General features: G+C 45.2%; 1 protein-coding gene across 2 annotated transcripts; it reads right to left on the bottom strand.

Annotated features, from left to right (window-relative positions):
* Nucleotides 1-15,826: 15,826 nt before the first annotated feature.
* Nucleotides 15,827-17,845, bottom strand: Amer2 (APC membrane recruitment protein 2). 2 transcript variants are annotated; one of them, XM_028785857.1, is made up of 2 exons: nucleotides 16,876-17,845; nucleotides 15,827-16,704 (listed from the first exon to the last, which is right to left on the bottom strand). In XM_028785857.1, exons 1-2 carry the CDS (start codon nucleotides 17,843-17,845, stop codon nucleotides 15,827-15,829), a joined length of 1,848 nt encoding a protein of 615 aa, XP_028641690.1. The 2 variants fall into 2 exon arrangements, with proteins under 2 accessions (XP_028641690.1, XP_028641691.1); XM_028785858.1 differs by having other exon boundaries at nucleotides 17,083-17,845.
* Between the last annotated feature and the right edge of the window lie 218 nt (nucleotides 17,846-18,063).

Below are 18,063 nucleotides of genomic sequence, written 5' to 3'. Positions count from 1 at the left end.
CTTTGTTGGGGTAGGCGTGTCCTTGTTAGAGGAAGTGTGTCATTGTGGGCATGGACTTCGAGACCCTGATCCTAGCTCTCTGGAAGCCAGTCTTCCCCTATCATCCTTCAGATGCAGATATAGAGCTCTCAGCTCCTTCTGCACCATGTCTGCCTGGATGCTGCCATGCTCTTGCCTTGATGATAATGAACTGAACCTCTGAACCTGTAAGCCAGCCCCAATCAAATGTTGGCCTTACAAGAATTGCCTTGGTCATAGTGTCTGTTCACAGCAGTAAAACCCTAACTAAGACACACACCCCCGTCCTGCTTACCCACTTGTCCTCCATGTCAGACTCTTGCTGCAAGACTAGATGGCAGATAGCAATTCCTAGTTATATTACTATCAGTACTGCAACCCCAGCGAACATAGGCCCTTCCTCTAAATTACTCCTTGCATAAGTCACAGAGCTGAAGTCTGCCTGGACCAGTATCTCAAGTAAACTGGGTGGGTTACTCAGTGGAGATTCTCAACACAATCCAGACACTGGCAAAAGATGTTCAGCGCTGTTACCAGCTCCTGTTTACAGTAAGCTTTATTTTTCAGAAGCAGAAAGTGAGCACTCTGAAACACAATAAAAGGTTTGTACAGCAAACACACAAGTCACTTACACATCATCGCTATCTGTGTCAAGCAGCAGGTACTGCCCACAGTTGTGTGCACTGCTTGTGGTGGGCAGCACAGTGAGTCTGTGTATACCATCCTCACTATACGCACTTGGCCAGAGTTCTTTAAATTGTGTCATGTAATTTAGGCAGAATAGATGCTAGAGAGACATTGTGACTAACACCTACAATCTCAGCACTTGGGAGGCTGAGCCAGGAGGAGTGAGGTGAGTTAGAGGCCAGCCTGGACTATAGAGTGACTCTGCCTCAAACCAGCAAAACCCAACAATGAAGAGCAAACTAGAAAGTTCCTGGAAAGAATTTAATATAGGGGATCACTCATAATAAACTTTGGGGTAGATCTGTGACCGTGTTGCTGGCTGCCCTGGAGAGGTTGGCCCCTCTGCATTTACCATTTCTGCAGTTCCTCCCTCTAGCCTCTGCTCAGGGTGAGGCCCATCAAAGAGAAAACATGCTCACACAAATGGGTGATGAAATATTGAAAACCACTTTGTGAACCGCTCAAACATTTATAACAGTTCAAATTAGGTTTAAAGACTCAATCGGCTCTTCTCTCTGTTTTCTTCACGGAAGTGTTGATGGTGAGAGTAAATAGCTTTCTAATTCATTTGGACTCTTTGGTGCTGAACCTCTGCAGTAGAGATGCTCTGCTCTGCACTTCACAGATGTTTCAAAGCACTGGTCCACACTGCAGAAGCAGAGACTGGTGTGAGGCCCCCTTATCTCCAACAACACAGTCAAACCTTGCTCCATGTCAGTGCTGGCTGCAAAGACCCCTCCTAAGATGTTTCCACTGTAGATCCTACTAGCAGGCCCACCTTCCTGTCCATCAAGCTGGTGGCTAGAGGCAGAAGAAAGTTTTCAAGTGCTGTGTCACCCTACTTGCCCTTCCTGGTCCTACGGGCAGCTGGGTTTTCATTTTCAGGCCTGCAAGCCAACTCAGCTGTTTCCTTAACAGCCCTGCAGGCAGACTTAGCCCCCCACCCACCAGCCCTGCAGGAAGACCCAGGTGCTCCCTTCCCAACCCATTAGGCAGACCTAATGGGTTTCTTTATCACCTCTTGGTACCCTTTGTGCCTCTGGATACCCTGAATGAATTTGGATTAGATAGATCTCTAGCCCAGGTGCTAAACAGCCACTTCTGTAGTCAGTTCCTGAAAGCACACCTTTGAGGAATCTCCAGTTAAAGCTATAAATAGGAAGTGAAGAGATGGTTCAGCAGTTGTTGACGGGGAGGAAGACCCCGTAGGTCCTCTCGTATTTCCTATGGACCCATCTTTGGACCCCAGAACCCATTGCATGCAGTTTACTACGGCCTGTGATTCCAGTTCCAGGGGATCTTATACCTACTTCTGACCTCCTCGGCCGTCTGCATGCACATGATGCACATGCATACAGTCAGGCACATGCATGCATGCATATACAAAATAATACACAAACCTTTTTAAAAAAAACTATAAATAAGGATTGAAAAACAATTCTTTAAAGGTTCAAAGAGATCCTGTCCCACAACGTAACCAGGAGACAAGTGTAGCCATAGAGCAGTTGAGCATGCAAGAGGTGAGAAAATGCCATCTATTTTTATGTGTAAATATGATAAAAATAAAAATTTTGTTGCTGTCTATGGGTCTGGTAAAGTTAAGCTTTTCTGTGTCTTTAAATGCTGTGATTGAATCCTGGCATCAGTAGTAGGACTCTGACCAACTGGCTGCAAGTTCAGGGCTTCTCAGACTCTCTGCTCAGGTTTGAAAATTCACCAGAATGACTAAGAGGAACTCTGAGGGAACTATATATGCTACTGCAGTTCTAATAGAGGATACACGTCAGGTGCAGCCTGATGAGATGTTCTCAGGGAGGAAGGACACCGAGTGTTTTCCAACTCCAAAGCTCAGGTGAGGAGCCTTAGTGTCCAGAGATTTTACAGGGATTTCGGTACACCGGCATGCACAGGGAATCAAGACACCTACCATGTGCTTTGTGATAGTTCACTTTTCATTACTATAACAAATCAATTTATGATGAGAAGAGGTCTTAGTCCATGATTGGGTGGCCTCTTTGCTTTTGGGCCTGTGGGGAGGTGGCTCATCTTGGTGACAGAACAACATCCCCCAAAGGCATCCCTCCCAGTGACCTCATGTCTTCTCACTATGCCCTATCTAGTAAAGGCTCCGCTGCCTAGTTGTAGCATCATGGCTGAGCCCATGCCTAAAACAGGGACCTTTGGGTGACATTGAACTTTCTTTCTCTGGACTCTGGAGGTCAAGAGGTCAAGCATGACACTTGGTTCAAAGCCCAACCTTGTAACCAGTCAGTCAGCCTTTCTGGCATAACCAGCACATCTTGACCCTAAGTCAGCACACGTGTGAACTTGGTGTGGCCTCAGTGTCCACTAGGAAGCACACAGATGCTCCTGAGAGGTTCAAGGACCTTACAGGCTCCCTCTCAGAAAACAGAAACAAAGACCAGACAAATACTTTATTCTTCAAAAAACCCTAAGAGTATCAGTTTATCAGCATAAGACAGAAAGGCAGATAAAGCAGTAATGCTAATAAGAAACAAAGCAATCAATTAAAATGTGCCATCCCTTGAGCTGGCATCACTACAAACCTTTTGTCATCATTTAAAGTTCTGCAGGTTGAGATCTGGAGAGATGGCTCAGTGATTAAGAACACTGACTGCTCTTCCAGAGATCCTGAGTTCAATTTCCAGTAAACACATGGTGGCTCACAACCATCTGTAATGGAACCCAATGCTCTCTTCTGGTGTATCTGAAGACAGCTACAGTGTACTCATATAAATAAAATAAATAAATATTTTTAAAAAAGATAATTAAGAAAAAAGATCCACAGGCTGGCAAATGCTACTATCAGAAGTTCAGTTTGTTCTTGAACCAAACATTGGGCTTTTACTTGCTGGTAAATAAGGCTGTACACCCACTATAGAAAAGGAGAAATCCCCTTGGACTGCATAGAAAGGCACATAAAAGTGGGGTTAGTCAACACATCAGGCCTCTGGCATATCTGAGAGGCTGGGAAAGCAGAAGGTAACACCAGACTTCTGAAATGCAGCCCCATGGGCCAGATCAGGAGCTGGAACCTTGTTACAAACACATCACCAGCTGGAAAAGTGTATAAAACTTGGGGCTGTAAGAAATTGGGGTCTTCTGGGAAAAACCAAGGTGTCAGCATCTGACAGAGAAAGATGACAAGGTGGTCACGATAAGCTTGCCTAGCAACTTGGGAAGGCAAGGTGCCCAGCATGTAGCCCATTTGCTTGTGAGAAGTGTGTAAAATAACCATGCATCCATTCCTGTTTCTTTATGTTCATGCCCCAGGAAGTATGCAGCGTTATAGGAAAAAGTCAAGCACAATTTCAGTCATTCTGAGTGTTTGACCACGTAGTATGTGTAAACAACTACCTTTCCCCACAAGAAACCTTTACTCTCCAGATAAGGAAGCGTATTGTCACTTAACTTTTAACTAATGGAGCTAGGAAGACAATGATGTGCTGGTCTTATAAACATGAGGACCATAGTTCAATCCTAAGAACCCACATTTTAAAAAGAAACAATAAGAGAGAGAGAAAGAAAAGCTAGGCACGTGATATGCACTTGCAATCCCTGGGCTGAGAAGCTGGAGACCAGCAGATCCCTGCGGCTCGCTGGTGGGGCTCCTCGGTGGTGGGGCTCGCTGATGGGGCTCGCTGGTGGGGCTCGCTGGTGGGGCTCACTGGTGGGGCTCGCTGGTGGGGCTCGCTGGCCAGCCACTCTGTCCTGCTCAATGATCTCTAGACCAGAGAGACAACCATCTTAAAACAAACAACAAAAAGGTAGACAGTGCCTGAGGAACGACACCCAAGGTTGTCCTCTAGGCTCCACACATGTCCACCCTCACATACATGGGCGCCCATACGTGCAAACATGCACACACACTCTCTGTGTTGAAGAAATGCAACCTCTTAAGTCGCACACTTCACAATTCTATGTCTCCAAAATCGGGTGAATCCTCCCAGCGACGCTATCTTACAATTCTAATCGACAGCGTTTTCCCTTTCTTCGTGATATCTTAAATAATGGTGTAGCCTTTTAGATTTAGATAAAACACCAGCAACTGCTATTGGAAAATAACGTCAAGAGACAAACCATTTAAAGTTTAGAGCAACTTCTTGTCCTGAGAGCTTGTGCACGCCAGAGCACAGGAAGAACAAAGCATCAGACTGGTAGAGTCACTAAGATCCGACTTCAGGCAGTGACCCTACCTACTGCTTTACCACACAGTTTCCCTACTATTGCCCTAAAAGGCAAGCTCCAATAGGTTAAAAAAAAAGTTTTAAAAAAAAAGTCGTCTTTACATTTCTGGAGTTAGCTTGATCTGGTCATGATGGAATGTTAGCTTTACAGACAATTCAGTTCCATTTTTTCTTTTCTTTTAAAATCTTGTGTGTGTGTGTGTGTGTGTGTGTGTGTGTGTGAGAGAGAGAGAGAGAGAGAGAGAGAGAGAGAGAGAGAGAGAGAGAGAGAGAGAGTTAGAGTTGTGGTACCCAGGCCTGCCACAGAGCATGTGTATGGAGGTCAGAGAATAACTTTGGGTGTCAGCCCTAACCTTTCACTTTAAGCTTCTTGTTTACTAGGTCATATACCAGAGTAACTGGCTTGCTAGTTCCCCTGTCTCCACCACCCATTTCACCTCAGGAGCACTGGAATCACAGACATGTACCATCTTGCCCAGCTTTATTTGTGCTTGTGTACAAGTGTGTTTGCATTTAGAATTTTTAATAGAAGCTTATTTTAAAATCCATTTGCCTAACTATGGCCAAATTCCATTATATTTTATCTCTCTTTAACCATCTCATTCTTAATTTTATATATTTTTTCTTTAAAAAAAATTTTTCTTTCCAGACTGATTCATGTATGAGCTCACAGGCTATAGCAGCATGAACACAAGGATCTGCACAAGATGGGGCCCTAGAGCTGAAAGGAGAAGTGAACACATTCCCATCTCTAACCCAGAAGCTATCTCCAACGGATTGCCATTTGCAAGTGAAAAATTAGCTTTCTCCAATGGCGTTTCACTGGGTATATTAAGCCCATGTAAGCCTAGACACCATGCCCAGTAGTAAATGGCCAGCTCCAGGTAGAAGACTTTCCCTCTTGGACTGTTTTGTTCTGCCTTTTTTTTTGGTCTTACTGGCCTTTTGCTTGTATATGGTTTCTGATTTTGTGGTTCTTATGGATTTTGTTTTGTGTTGTGCATTTCTTGTGGTTTTGTCTCATATATATATATATATATATATATATATATATTGTGTGTGTGTGTGTGTGTGTGTGTGTGTTTGCCTGTTTGTTTTCTAAAGAGGGAGAAAGAGAGAAAGGGTAGGAAGGATCTGGGAGGAGTTGGGGAAGGGCAAAAAGTGATCAGAATGTATTGTATTGTACTTTTAATTTTTTCAATTAAAAATAATTTATGGTAAAATTTCAGATACTTGTTTATTTTATTTTATGGGAGTTTTGCCTGCATGTATATTCATTTACCTTGAGCAAGCTTGTGTCTTCAGAGCTGGAACACGGAATCAGACTCTCTGGAATCGGAGTTACAGATGGTAATGAGCTGCCATGGGACTGCTGGGACTGAAATTCAAGTCCTCTGGAGATCAGTACTCAGCCACTGAGCCACCGAGGGCTCCAGACCCTGCACAGTCTTTCTTACTCACATGCTTATGAGTTTACTCTGTTATTCTTCTAGATAGTCTACCAGGCTGGTGTGGAATTCTGGTGATCCTCCTGCCTCAGCTTCCTGAGTGCTGGCAGAGTGCTGGGATGACAAACGTAAGTTACTGGGCCCAGATGTAATCTATCTTCTGCATGCTTGAGCACACACTTCTTCCTAGGAGGCTGTTCACCATGTATCTCTCTCTCTCTCTCTCTCTCTCTCTCTCTCTCTCTCTCTCTCTGTCTGTCTGTCTCTGTCTCTCTCATCTCTTGATAGGTGAAACAAAAACAACAAAAAAAAAACCTTCTCTATAAAATACCCGGCCTCGGGTATTTTGTTATAAAAACAGAAGTCAGACAGATTTACCTCCCTGCTCTTTTCAACATGTTCAGGGAAAGTCTAATCTTGCATCTCTGAACATTAGCTTCTTCACTGTCTTATTGAGAAGACATGTCTTTCCAATTATTTCCATGAGAAAAAGATGAGGATGGAAGCCAATGGGCTGAGAATAAAAGGAGGGGCATAAGGAAGGGAGGTGATGTTTCTGAAGTTACTGTCCACTGCCAGTATTCTCCGGTTGTATATTTACAGTGAATAATCAGGTCCCCCTTTGAAATGCTTTCCACATCATGTTCTGCGGATAAGCATGAATGTTTTTTGTCATTTAAGAATGTTAGAAACATCCACAGCATAGCCAAGCCTGTTTATGGGAGATGTACTTCAAAATAGCACACAGGACCTTCTTATTTTTCAACACAAAATGCAATAACGTCATTATTTTTCACACAGCTTCTGTGAATTCAACGCTGTAACATTCAGGAACTGAAAACCTGCTACCAAACACCAAGTAAACAGAAAACAATCTGGAGAGATGTCGTGACCTTATTTTGACTGCCTAAGAGTCATACAGATTAGCTGGTCTCACAGGGGATTATAGACAGGGAGAGTTCCCCAGAAAAAGGACTCTGGAACCAGGACAGAGGATAACAAGCACATTTTTCAAAAGACAGCTGCCTAAAGCAAACAATTTTCAGTTGTTTACAGTGTGGGAAGAAACAGGGACCTCCCATTGGTATTTCCAACTCAGTTACACACATTGCACACTCACATACTCACACACACACACACACACCATACACACACATGCACACACAAACCAGACATTGCACATATGCAAATCACACATATCACAGGCCTATCATATACAAAGAGGTACATCACAAGCATACACACACATGCACTCATCACACACCTATCATATGTACTCACATATGTGCATGCACATATGGACACACATTCCTCACTATTGTTAGTATACTTCCTAAAAGATACCTTAAAACTCTAGGAAAAAGAAAACAGATCCTAGAAAAACAACGGCCAACAGAATTTGCTTTAACTGCAAAGGAGCAACAGAATTTATTGACCAAATTTAAATACAATAGTTAAAATGGCAACAGTGTATTTTTATTGTAAGATGAATGAAAGAAGAGAGCCCATTAATCCAACCTGTTTACATTTGTTAAAAGAGTGACTATCAAAATCAGCAACATGCACAGTAGTACATATGCACAAAATGGAATTATACCAACAAATGTACAAAATATTCAAAATAAAAATATTTACAGGCTTAAAAATATAAACATTGATTCATCTATCCCATTAGACCATCAGAGTAGTGAAGGAAAACAGACCCTACTGATGTTTAGAACCCTCCTTAGAAGTAGGTTTGGAAAACATAGAGTTCATTCTAGGACACTAATTTTTGATATTTTTCAGGGGATTAACATTATATTATAAAAATAATATCTATAAACCTACCAGTTACTAATGATTTTCCTCTTGTGCATAAAAGTGATGCAGCCAAGCCCTGTTCTCAGAGGCTCTCCTGGCAGGAAGACGACTGGAGAAATGCAGTTTCTGCTTGGGTTTCCTTAGTCACTGCTGCTAAACAACTGCACTTTTTAATATTACACTGAGATGCTGCATGGGAATCAGACAGACAATCTGAAGTTCACTGGGGGCTGTTGGGTTGCTGATAACAAATGAAACCCACAGGGCTTTAAGGTCAGAACCATTTTCACTGATGTTTCTTCTTAAATCCACCACTATCAATCAGATTGGTTCTGCTAAATATATTCTGGAGGTGACAAAACATCTTCAGTAGTTATTTATTAGGCAGCTAAGAGCATTCATTAAAACTAACTAGCTACCAGGGCAGTGTCACAGGTGCCAGAATTGTACACACACGATAATGTTGCTCCCCCATTCCCCTGTATTATAAATGCTGTGTTTACCCACCACGCTGTGTGCTATTGGGCCACATATATTCTAATATTTCTACTTTAGTTTATGAAATGACTCAGATTTGAAGATGTCTGAGACAGTTGAGTGCATATCAAAGAACCAGGAGCTGAGACTTCATTAGAAATATGTGTTGTGTATTATAGAGGAGAAAGTCAATTATTATACACCCCTCCTAATTCCTCCCAACAGAGTAAGAACTGGGGTTGATTCTCCCACTGTGTCCCATTATGCTGGGGCAGGGAAAAGGTAGGTAACATGTGTGTGAGTAAAATAATCTTGTTAGTTGTGTCATTGATTCAATTTCAAACTAACTTTCCCTAAATACTGAGAAAGGCATCTCACTGGGATCAATGAGAAAGGAAACAAGATCAAAGCCTAATGAATTCCGCACTGAAATTGCTTTTCTGGCTCTATTATTGGCAAAACAGAGATAAGAGTATATAGTCCAGAAGTACAATCTAAACAACTGGAGGCTATGACCCCAGAATTTAACTGGCCTAGATAGGAAAAGTGGAGGTCATTGACGGCTATTTAAAAACCAAGTTCAGTTTTAATTGAAATAATCACTTAAATGACATCCACTGTCACAAAAATAGAGTTGGATTTTCATAGTTCTCATAGGACTTCAATTGGATTCTTAATTTAAATGAGCAATTCAAAAGGTGAGTGTGGACTGAGAAAGAGGTCTCCAATTAAAGCCTGTGCTGTGGAATCAGGTTCAAGGCTGTCCCCCACTACCCAAAGCATGACTCAGGCCCCATGACCTTTAACCTTCTCAAGAACCAGTTTCTTCCTCTGGAAAATGCAGCCAAAGCCAAATTAGGTAACATTGTAAAGCAAGGTAAGGAGCGTCATTTCTAACGCTGCAGGAAACAGCCTCTGGAAGTTGGTAGAATTAACCATAAAATCATAGGATGTGCTCAATAAATGCCAATTGAGTGAATTAATAAATTGGAAAATGTAGATCAAGATTCCAGGGCCACTGAGAAACCAGGATGGATGGCTTGTGATGGAAGGTACTTGCATCTGGCATTCAGAGTTGGACCAGGGCAAAGAAAGAAGACTCAGTTGCTCCCTGTTTAAGTGGACGACAGACAAAAGCTGATGGTGGAGAAACTGGGCCCTTGTGTACTGAAGTTAGGGGTGTAAAAGGGCACATCTGCTGTTGGGAAACAGTGTGAACTGTCTGAAAGGCTTAAAGATGAAATTACGGTAAGGCCCATCGACACTGGGGCATTATTCACAGTAGTCAAGTCACAGTACCGTGTCTGTTGACAGGTGAGTAGACAGGTACAGTAGAGTATACCTGCTGCACAATGGAGCCAGCTTCCAGAAAGGGAGAACTTGACAGGGTGGATGTTGTATCTGGAGATGGAGTGTTCAGTGAAATGAGCAAGTCATAAAAGCACAAAACCTACCAGATCCTGTTGTTTCCAGGTATCTAAAACAGTCCAACTCCTAGAATCAGAGAGCAGAATGCTAGTGGCCAGAGGTTAGAAAGGGGCATGAAGAGTTGCTGATCACTGAGCAATAAAGTGTCCATTACTCCAGGATGCATAAATTCTGACCATAAGCTATCAGCAGTGTGTCTATAGTCACATGTACTGTATTGTACACGTGAAAATTAAGAGGACAGACTTCATGTTGAACGTTCTTACTACAATGAAAATAACCCATAATACTCAGAACAAGGCTACTCTAGGCTTAAGGTAGGAAAACAAGGGAAGCGTGCCCAGAATGACCAAAATTCTATCAGGGAAGGAGTGTTGCCATGACAACAGAAGAGACTTCTGTCTGCACTTCCCATGTTAATCCCTAGAAGGAGAGAGTGCTCCAAAGAGAAGGAAGCCAATTGTTTGCCTGTGGACCACAGCAGAACAGAGAGCTGCAGGTTTCCCTGTGTGTGACACAAAGCTAACGTCATCAGTTTGGACGTTAGCTGGCTTTTTCTGTTAGAAGTGAAGTGACATCAATGGCTTCAGCAGCTCTTAGCTCTTGTGCTACCACAGGACATTAAACAGTTTCTAGCCCTGCCCCCAGAGACTAGGGAAAGAAGGAAATACAGAGAGAGTCTGCAATGAAGAAGAAACAAAAAATCTGAATGAAAGTCCAACCAGAGAGACAATTTCACCTCACATGGCTGGGGAAAGGGTGAAGTAACTCTCAGTAGTACTCCCAGGAGCACGGCCATACAGAAGTTCGAAAAGCATTTATATGGTTTGATTGACCTCCACTCTGCTCCAACGTACAGACTATAAGCATACAAAGGTGAGATGGGTTTTAATGATTATTGAGAAAATCCAATAGCCACACAGCGACATGTAAGCCCCGAATTCCGCTTGTTTTGTTTTGTTTTTTTTTATTAAGTATTGGATACAGTACATGTCCTGGAGACAGGGACTGAATTGGCTTCAAGTCAATATCATAAAAGCGGCTGTCTGTCAGCTGGAGATTTTGTGACACTTTAATCTGCCCTGTTTTAGTTCAAAAGAGAACTCCTCTCCTTAATTCAATTCCGAAACCACTTTTTGAAGGCTTCCTCTTGTCTTCAGGTGAAGCAATCACTTCCTTTCTAAGTGGCTATTGTTGCAACACACTATTTCCTTTGAACCATCACCTGAGTGGAAGGCTCCAGAGACTCACCCTAGAACTGATGGCCACTGAAAGTCTTAAGAGCAGGGACAGATGACACAATCAGTGACCACTCTGAGGACACACTAGCACCCCAGGGTGCTCCTGGGCGGTTCCCTTCTGCCACACAGAATTTAAAAGACATCTGCTAAGACTTTGCTCATCCCATGTTGATTCCATAAAAATTTTTGTGTAGTAGATGGGAAATTTCTAAGGCTGAGCTTACACAAATAACTGAGTCCTTTCTTAGTGGCTGGGGAAGGGAGGGGCCAAGTGTAGTGCTGTATTTGGAGTTTCTTGTGCAGAGCCCTCCAACTGGCTATCCTGGAGACAGAGGAAGACAACTGGAAATTCTTGAGTTAATGTTTACGCACTCATGAGGGAAGCAATGTGGGGGTGACCGTTTGATGTCTCAGCAGAGGCCAAGCACAGTGAGCCAAGCCCTCGCATTCCCAAAGCAAGGCAGACATTTATAATGGCTGAAATTGAGAAAGGAGCAGAGCATGCTAACACGGTCCAGAAGGTCAACACCACGGAGAGGGTCATACTCTCACCGTCCTAGGGCTGCAAGCAACTAAGATGAACAAAACGAGAGAGATAAAGCCATACAAGTCAACCTCCAGAGAACGCTCAGTGAAGAGCTTCCCCAAATAGAGAGATGGAAACAAGAAAAACTCCAGAAAGTTTGGTCGGAGAAACCTTATCATCTGATAGGGCCTTTGACCTTGACAACTGGGTCAGCAAAAGGCTCTTTGCATATTGACTTCAAGGAATCAAACATAAGTGAGATGAGTGTGGGAGCCCTTTACGCTGGACGTCAGTTGGCAGATAACTCTCGTGCAAAATGCATCTCAAGGAAGTCCAGATGACCGTTATTCCATTGCTATTACGTGAAATGATAAAAACTTATTACCTCTTGTGATGACTTGAAATGGTGTAGTAAACGGAAGAGAGAGAATAATAAGGGTCTCTGTCCACTGCTAGTAGAGTTAAAACAGGACTAAATTGGCTTTACAGTGTGTGTGTGTGTGTGTGATGTGTGTGTATGTGTGTGGTGTGTGGTGTGTGTGTGTGTGTGTGGTGTGTGTGTGTGTGTGTGGTGTGTGTGTGTATGGTGTGTGTGTGTGGTGTGTGTGTGTGTGTGTGTGGTGTGTGTGTGTGGTGTGTGTGTGTGTGTGTGGTGTGTGTGTGTTAGATATTAAAGACAGGCTGCCTTATGCAGATCTATTAAACTGACAAATTCCTGCCCAACAATTGATTTGGCTTTCTGTGCTCTCATGTTAGGCAGTTCTTTGCCCAAAGAGTACCAACCCAATGGACCTTAGGACTGTACGTACCAAGAATGCATCATTTGCTCATGTCTGACATTTCTCTAAAAAAAAAAAAAAAAAAAAAAACAGCAGAGAGGCCTGCCCAGTCCTCAGAAGGCTATCCAATAACACATTCATAAACACTTGAGTGTAAATCTAGAAATTTTTTGCAAACACCGATAAGGCAAAGTAACCCTTGGCACAAGAAAACAACTCTGATCCCTTTTCTGTGTTTGGAGAAGGCTGACCACCATCCCACCTGCTAATGGCTAGGGACATTTAATTCACCACCAAGCCCTTTACGTGACTGGCATGGCTGCTGTTCTTAAATGTACTGGGTAAAGGAGAAAATTCAGAGGGAAAAAAAAGTGTGGTAAAAAGTGTAAATAATACAGGGCAGTGGTGGCTCACATTTTTAATCCCAGTACTTGGGAGGCAGAGGCAGGAGATTTCTGAGTTTGAGGCCAGCCTGGTCTACAGAGTGAGTTCCAGGACAGCCAGGGCTACACAGAGAAACTCTGTCTCGAAAAACCAAAAAAAAAAAAAAAAAAAAAAAGACCAAAAAACAACAACAACAACAAAAAACATTTTAGGTCTTTTGTAAGTGATTAATTGCCAGGAGAAATGAAGATAAATCTTGCTAAAATTTTCTTTCACATACAAAGAGATAATGACGTAGGAGTGAACGCAGAGATAAGCCCCCAAGCTGAGGACACTTGGAGGAGTGGCTCCTGGTGCTTCAGCAACCTGCTGCCATTCCTCTGACAGTGTCTGGGTCCCGTTCCTCATAATGTTACCTTTCCTCCACTGAACAAGAGCAAACCCAGCCATGGAGTCGTGCAGAGGCGAATATAATCTTTACAGGGAAAGCATAAGAAAAAAAGCTCCTTTGTTTTCCTGCTAGAAGTAAAGTTTAAATCCTCTCCAGTTCTAGGAGAAAACAAAGGCGTTTTGGATCTAAACATTTCTATCAACATTAATCAAATGTAAAGTCTTTTCTCAAGGGCAGAAATAAATTTCAAAATATTGTCCAATCTCAACTATTTTGAGATGTCTTTTGTCTGTTAGTGTTTATGCGGATGACTTCCTGAGCACGGTTGACATGCTTGTATGGTTTCTGATGAGGAGTTTAGAACACTTAGGGTGGTGAGCACATGGGGCGGGTCTCATCTTTAGACACAGGAAATTAAAAAATAGAGCATTGCTTTGAGATAATAGCAAGGGCCTGAGACAATATAGCAAAAGTCAACAATCTGACTCAGGTGTGCAGCAGAACTCTGCCCCACCTCTTCTAAGCCCCCTGAACTGCTACAAATCAGAAATAGGAAGAGGCTCCTCTGTGCCTTGTCAAGTTTTCCTTGACGGCCACTTATTTTTGCTTCCTTAATACTATTAAAATAACTTTTCATATATTTAGCTTCTTTTTTCTTTTACAAAATATAACTAAAATCTTAAAACACAAAATAGCAGACCATTTCTTAGTCATCTCTCTAGAACCCGAATTACACTATGCTCCTATCACTCACACACCTGCCGGCTCTCTGGGACCTGTGCCATCTCCTGATGAGCCGCAGCACCTCTGGTAGAAGCTCTGGCCCTTGGAGTTAAATGCCCTGAAGTGCATCCACAGAAGGATATCAGTTTAATCCGCAGATCCTAACAGCACCCTAGGAACCCCTTAGCTGTAAGTGCAGCCTGCCAAGGCTTCAAAGTGTCAGCTGAAGCATTAGAAAGCATATATTCAATCAAACTACTTCTCAAAAAGTAATTTAGTAACATGTTTACATACTTGGTTTGGCAGTATCTTATGGAGAACAGACCTGTCTCAGACATAGGTTTATATAGCAAAAGTCAAAATAATAGTTTTAAACTTGTATTTTTCTATATTTCTTGATACGTCCATTTTGGACATATCTTTGGGGAAATGGTGGGTCCAATATTTTATAAACCAGATAAAATTTCTTGTTTGGACTGAGAAGCAAACTCTTAACCAAGGCCAGGAAAACTACTGTTCAAGGGCATCAATACTGTATATATGTATATACATATATGTGTGTGTGTGTGTGTGTGTGCAAAGAACCCTAATAAGTCAAAAGCAGCACTGCGCCAAGCTATAGTACATAAAGAACCTCAATGGTATCCAGCTCTAAGACCAGACTTTAAATCCCATATAATTGACAGGTTGAAAAATGTTAGGTGTGAGATACACTATAAAATATGTATTAGCTATACATAAGAAGGTTGAGGTTTACAAACGTCAAAATACTGTGTAATTAGCATTTAGTGAGATCTTTCCCTGATCCTGAACTTTGCACCAAGAGAGAGGAGTGGATCAAAAAAAAGAAATACACAAACAAAAAACCACATAAACTACTCATGAGCCTTTTATTTCTCCTCAGACAAATGATCTGAGCCAGCCATACTCAACCTCTCTGATTTCTTTGTAGAGATAGAGCTTTCCCTAATTGCATATCTGGCGATTGGAAGCTGGGGGGGGGGGTGCTTTCTGCTGGTCAGTAGCCCCCTATCTAGTCACATAGCTACATGGAGCTTTAGCTTTCAGGTGTTTTCCACACAGTGTTAAAGCGAAGGTCCTTCTTTTTTTTTTTTTCTTTCCTGGAAAGAAAGGCAAGAATCCTGTTGTTTAGTGATTTCTCAAGGCCCTTTTGACTCTAGAACAGCCTGATATCCTGGTGTGATTTTTGTTGTTGTTAGATTTGGTTAAATCTTATTTTCTGCAAAGGCAAGGAAAGGTGACTTCTGAGTGATCCATGAATTAAGGAAAAAAGGAGGAGGAGGAAGAGAAGGAGGAGGAGGAGAAGGAGGAGGAGGAGGAGAAGGAGGAGGAGGAAGAGAAGGAGGAGAAGGAGGAGGAGGAGAAGAAGAGGAAGAAGAGGAGCAAGAGGAGGAGGAGGAGGAGGAGGAGGAGGAGGAGGAGGAGGAGGAGGAAAGAAATCCCAGATCTTCTGAAAAGGTTGAAAACGAAGGTGCTAGAAAAGAATTCTCAGAAACTTATCTGAACTCCAGGTGTAACATCCCCCTTCCAGGGTGTCCTCCCCCTGTCTCCAACAAAGACTTCTAGGCCATATGGAGAAGGGTGGGTCCTAAATGATCTGTCTTGGAGAAAGCCAACTTCCTTCAGTGGATTCCAGGGGAAAGTTGTATTCCTTAACATATGGCCCATCCATCCTCCTTGGCCTTGGGGACCTCACAACTTTTTGGCACTGTCATGGCATGCTGCTGCCCTGATGGTGGTCCCAGCCAAGCCCCGGGTGCTGACCCTGCGGACCAGCACTTTGGAAACAGGGATTTTTGTTCTGGGCACCTCACTCCTGGCTGGTTGCTGGTGCACCACCGGATGGCTAGACGGAAGGTTGGAGAGATGCTTGATGCTAATAGGGATTTTAGAGTCCTTCAGCAAGCTGCCAGGTGTTCTCAGAGGACATGTGATGGTGCCTGGAGACACCGGCTTTAGCCGGGACAAGCAGGGTGGGTCCTCTGTGGCAGGAAGGGTAGCTGGGCTTGCTTCAGGTTCAACGTAGGGATCGCAGAGAGCATCACCACTGTTGCTATCCCTGGGGACGACCACCTTCTTGCTGCTACTGCTGTTGCTGACGCTCTCTTCTTCTGGGCCAGGAGTGGTGGAGTCCCAGTAGCCCTCGTCGTTGTTAGGAACACCTTCTTGGTGCTCCTTCTCCGGGTGTTTGGGCTCCTCCTTCTGCTGGGACTCAATGGGAATCCTGTGGAGCCTCCTGCGCTTGACAGAGGACACGTCCTTGGCTGCTTCCCCACACCGGGCATCACTGGAAGTCTCAGGGGCCAACTTGGTGTCCGAAGCAGTGGCTGCCTTCGCTGCGCCCTCTTGGGTTCCTTGCCCTTGGTCCTCAGTCTGGGACAACATGTCCCAGAATTCCGGGAGATAGGTATCGTCCACCTCATCCGGGCTGGCCATCTCCTCCCCTCCTCCTTGGTAGGCCACCACGCTGGTGTTCTTTTTAGAGAGAACTGGCTTGCCTGGCCCGGGAGCATGCTTGTCACAGCTGGGGCCTGCCTCTTCTTCTGGGTCTGCAATAATATCTCCACAGCCTGTAAGAGAGTCAAAGCTTTTCAGTGAAGTCACGTCAGAAAACATCAAACAAATACGATCTGCCGACGGGTCTGAGGGTGGATCAACAGAGGAAGGGTCAGGGATGGCAGACGCCCGGCCGCTGCCACCTTCGGAGTCGACAAGGGGGACGGTCTTTATCGGAACGTCACCTGTCCTGGACGCATCCTCGGCCGCCTGGACCTCATCGGCTCCCGACTCGAGGGCCGCCCCGGGCTTCTCCGCGCGCCGATGCCCCTCGGCGTCCTCTCCCCGGGAGCTTTGATCGCCAGGGCCGGTGGGGCTCGCGGCCTCTAGGCAGGTCCGCTCCGGGGCGCGCTCGGCGGACTCGGGCGCCTGCTCTCCCCCTGCGGGCTCACCTGCTGCGTGTCGCGGGGCGTCCTGGCTGGGGCTGTCCGGGCGGCGCACAGCTCGGGGCGGCTCCTCCTTGACGCACTCCAGGCTGGCGGTGAGCGAGCCGGGCAGGACCAAGCTGCCCGGGCCCGCCGCGCGCGCCGCCTTCTCCTCCTCCTCCTTGCCGCGCTTGTCCCTCCGGTGCCAGCGCATGCTGCTGAAGATCCCTTTCAACCCCCTCTTTTGTTTGCCGCCAGCCTTGCTCGCCTCGGCATGGTCTCCCTTGCTGGTCTCCGATCGCCCGTTCTTTTTCAGCAGGGAGAAGAAGCTGTGGGACTTGGCCACCGAGCTGCTGGCCAGGGAGCCCAGGCCAGGCCCGGAGGCTTTGGGGGGTCCGGGGATCGGCCGGGCCCCGCTCTGATCGCTCCCGCCAGGCGGCTCCTCCTTCTTGCTGCCCTCCAACACCAGCACCTCGGCTAGTCCGTCGTGGGTCCTGCTTCTCACCATCCCCGCCGGCCCCGAGCTCTTCCCATCCCCTTTGTTTTTGACCCCAAAAATGCTGGGCATGGTGCCCCCCGATTTCCTCTTCTTGAATAACTTGAACGCAGCCTTATTGATCTTCCCCGACGGCGGCTCTGCGGCGGGCGTCTCCGCGGCGCACTCACAATGCGAGTCCATGTCTGCAGCGAGGGCCCCGGCCTGCTCCTGCCTCCTGCAGACCCCCGCGCGCGCGCCGCCGCGCTCGCTGACAGCCGCGCCGCCGCCGCCGCGGCTCCTGCCCGTCTCCATGGAAACCGAGTGGGATCAGCCGCTGTCGTCAGCCGTAGGCTCGCGCCAGGCCACTGTCACCCGCGTTCTAAATCAACCTGAGCGGCTCTCGCTACTGCGCTGTGGCTACTGCGACTGCGGAGGCTGAAGCGCACAAACCGGACTATCTCCCCTCCTGCCAAGGGCTTATATAATACCCTGGGTGCCACATAGGTTTTTGTGTAGCAAGAGCCTTCATC

The sequence above is a fragment of the Grammomys surdaster genome, unplaced genomic scaffold (genome assembly GCF_004785775.1).
Source record: "Grammomys surdaster isolate TR1022 unplaced genomic scaffold, NIH_TR_1.0 125357, whole genome shotgun sequence".
Lineage (NCBI taxonomy): Eukaryota > Metazoa > Chordata > Mammalia > Rodentia > Muridae > Grammomys > Grammomys surdaster.
The sequence above is the reverse complement of the archived record's forward strand: the minus strand, read 5'-3'. Positions and strand labels throughout refer to the sequence as shown.

Coding starts and splice junctions, on each gene's coding strand:
- Amer2 (XM_028785857.1), bottom strand. CDS start 17,845: ATGGAGACGGGCAGGAGCCGCGGCGGCGGCGGCGCGGCTGTCAGCGAG. Junction 16,705..16,875: donor CGAGGATGCGTCCAGGACAG/GTGACGTTCCGA, acceptor ACTCTCTTACAG/GCTGTGGAGATATTATTGCA.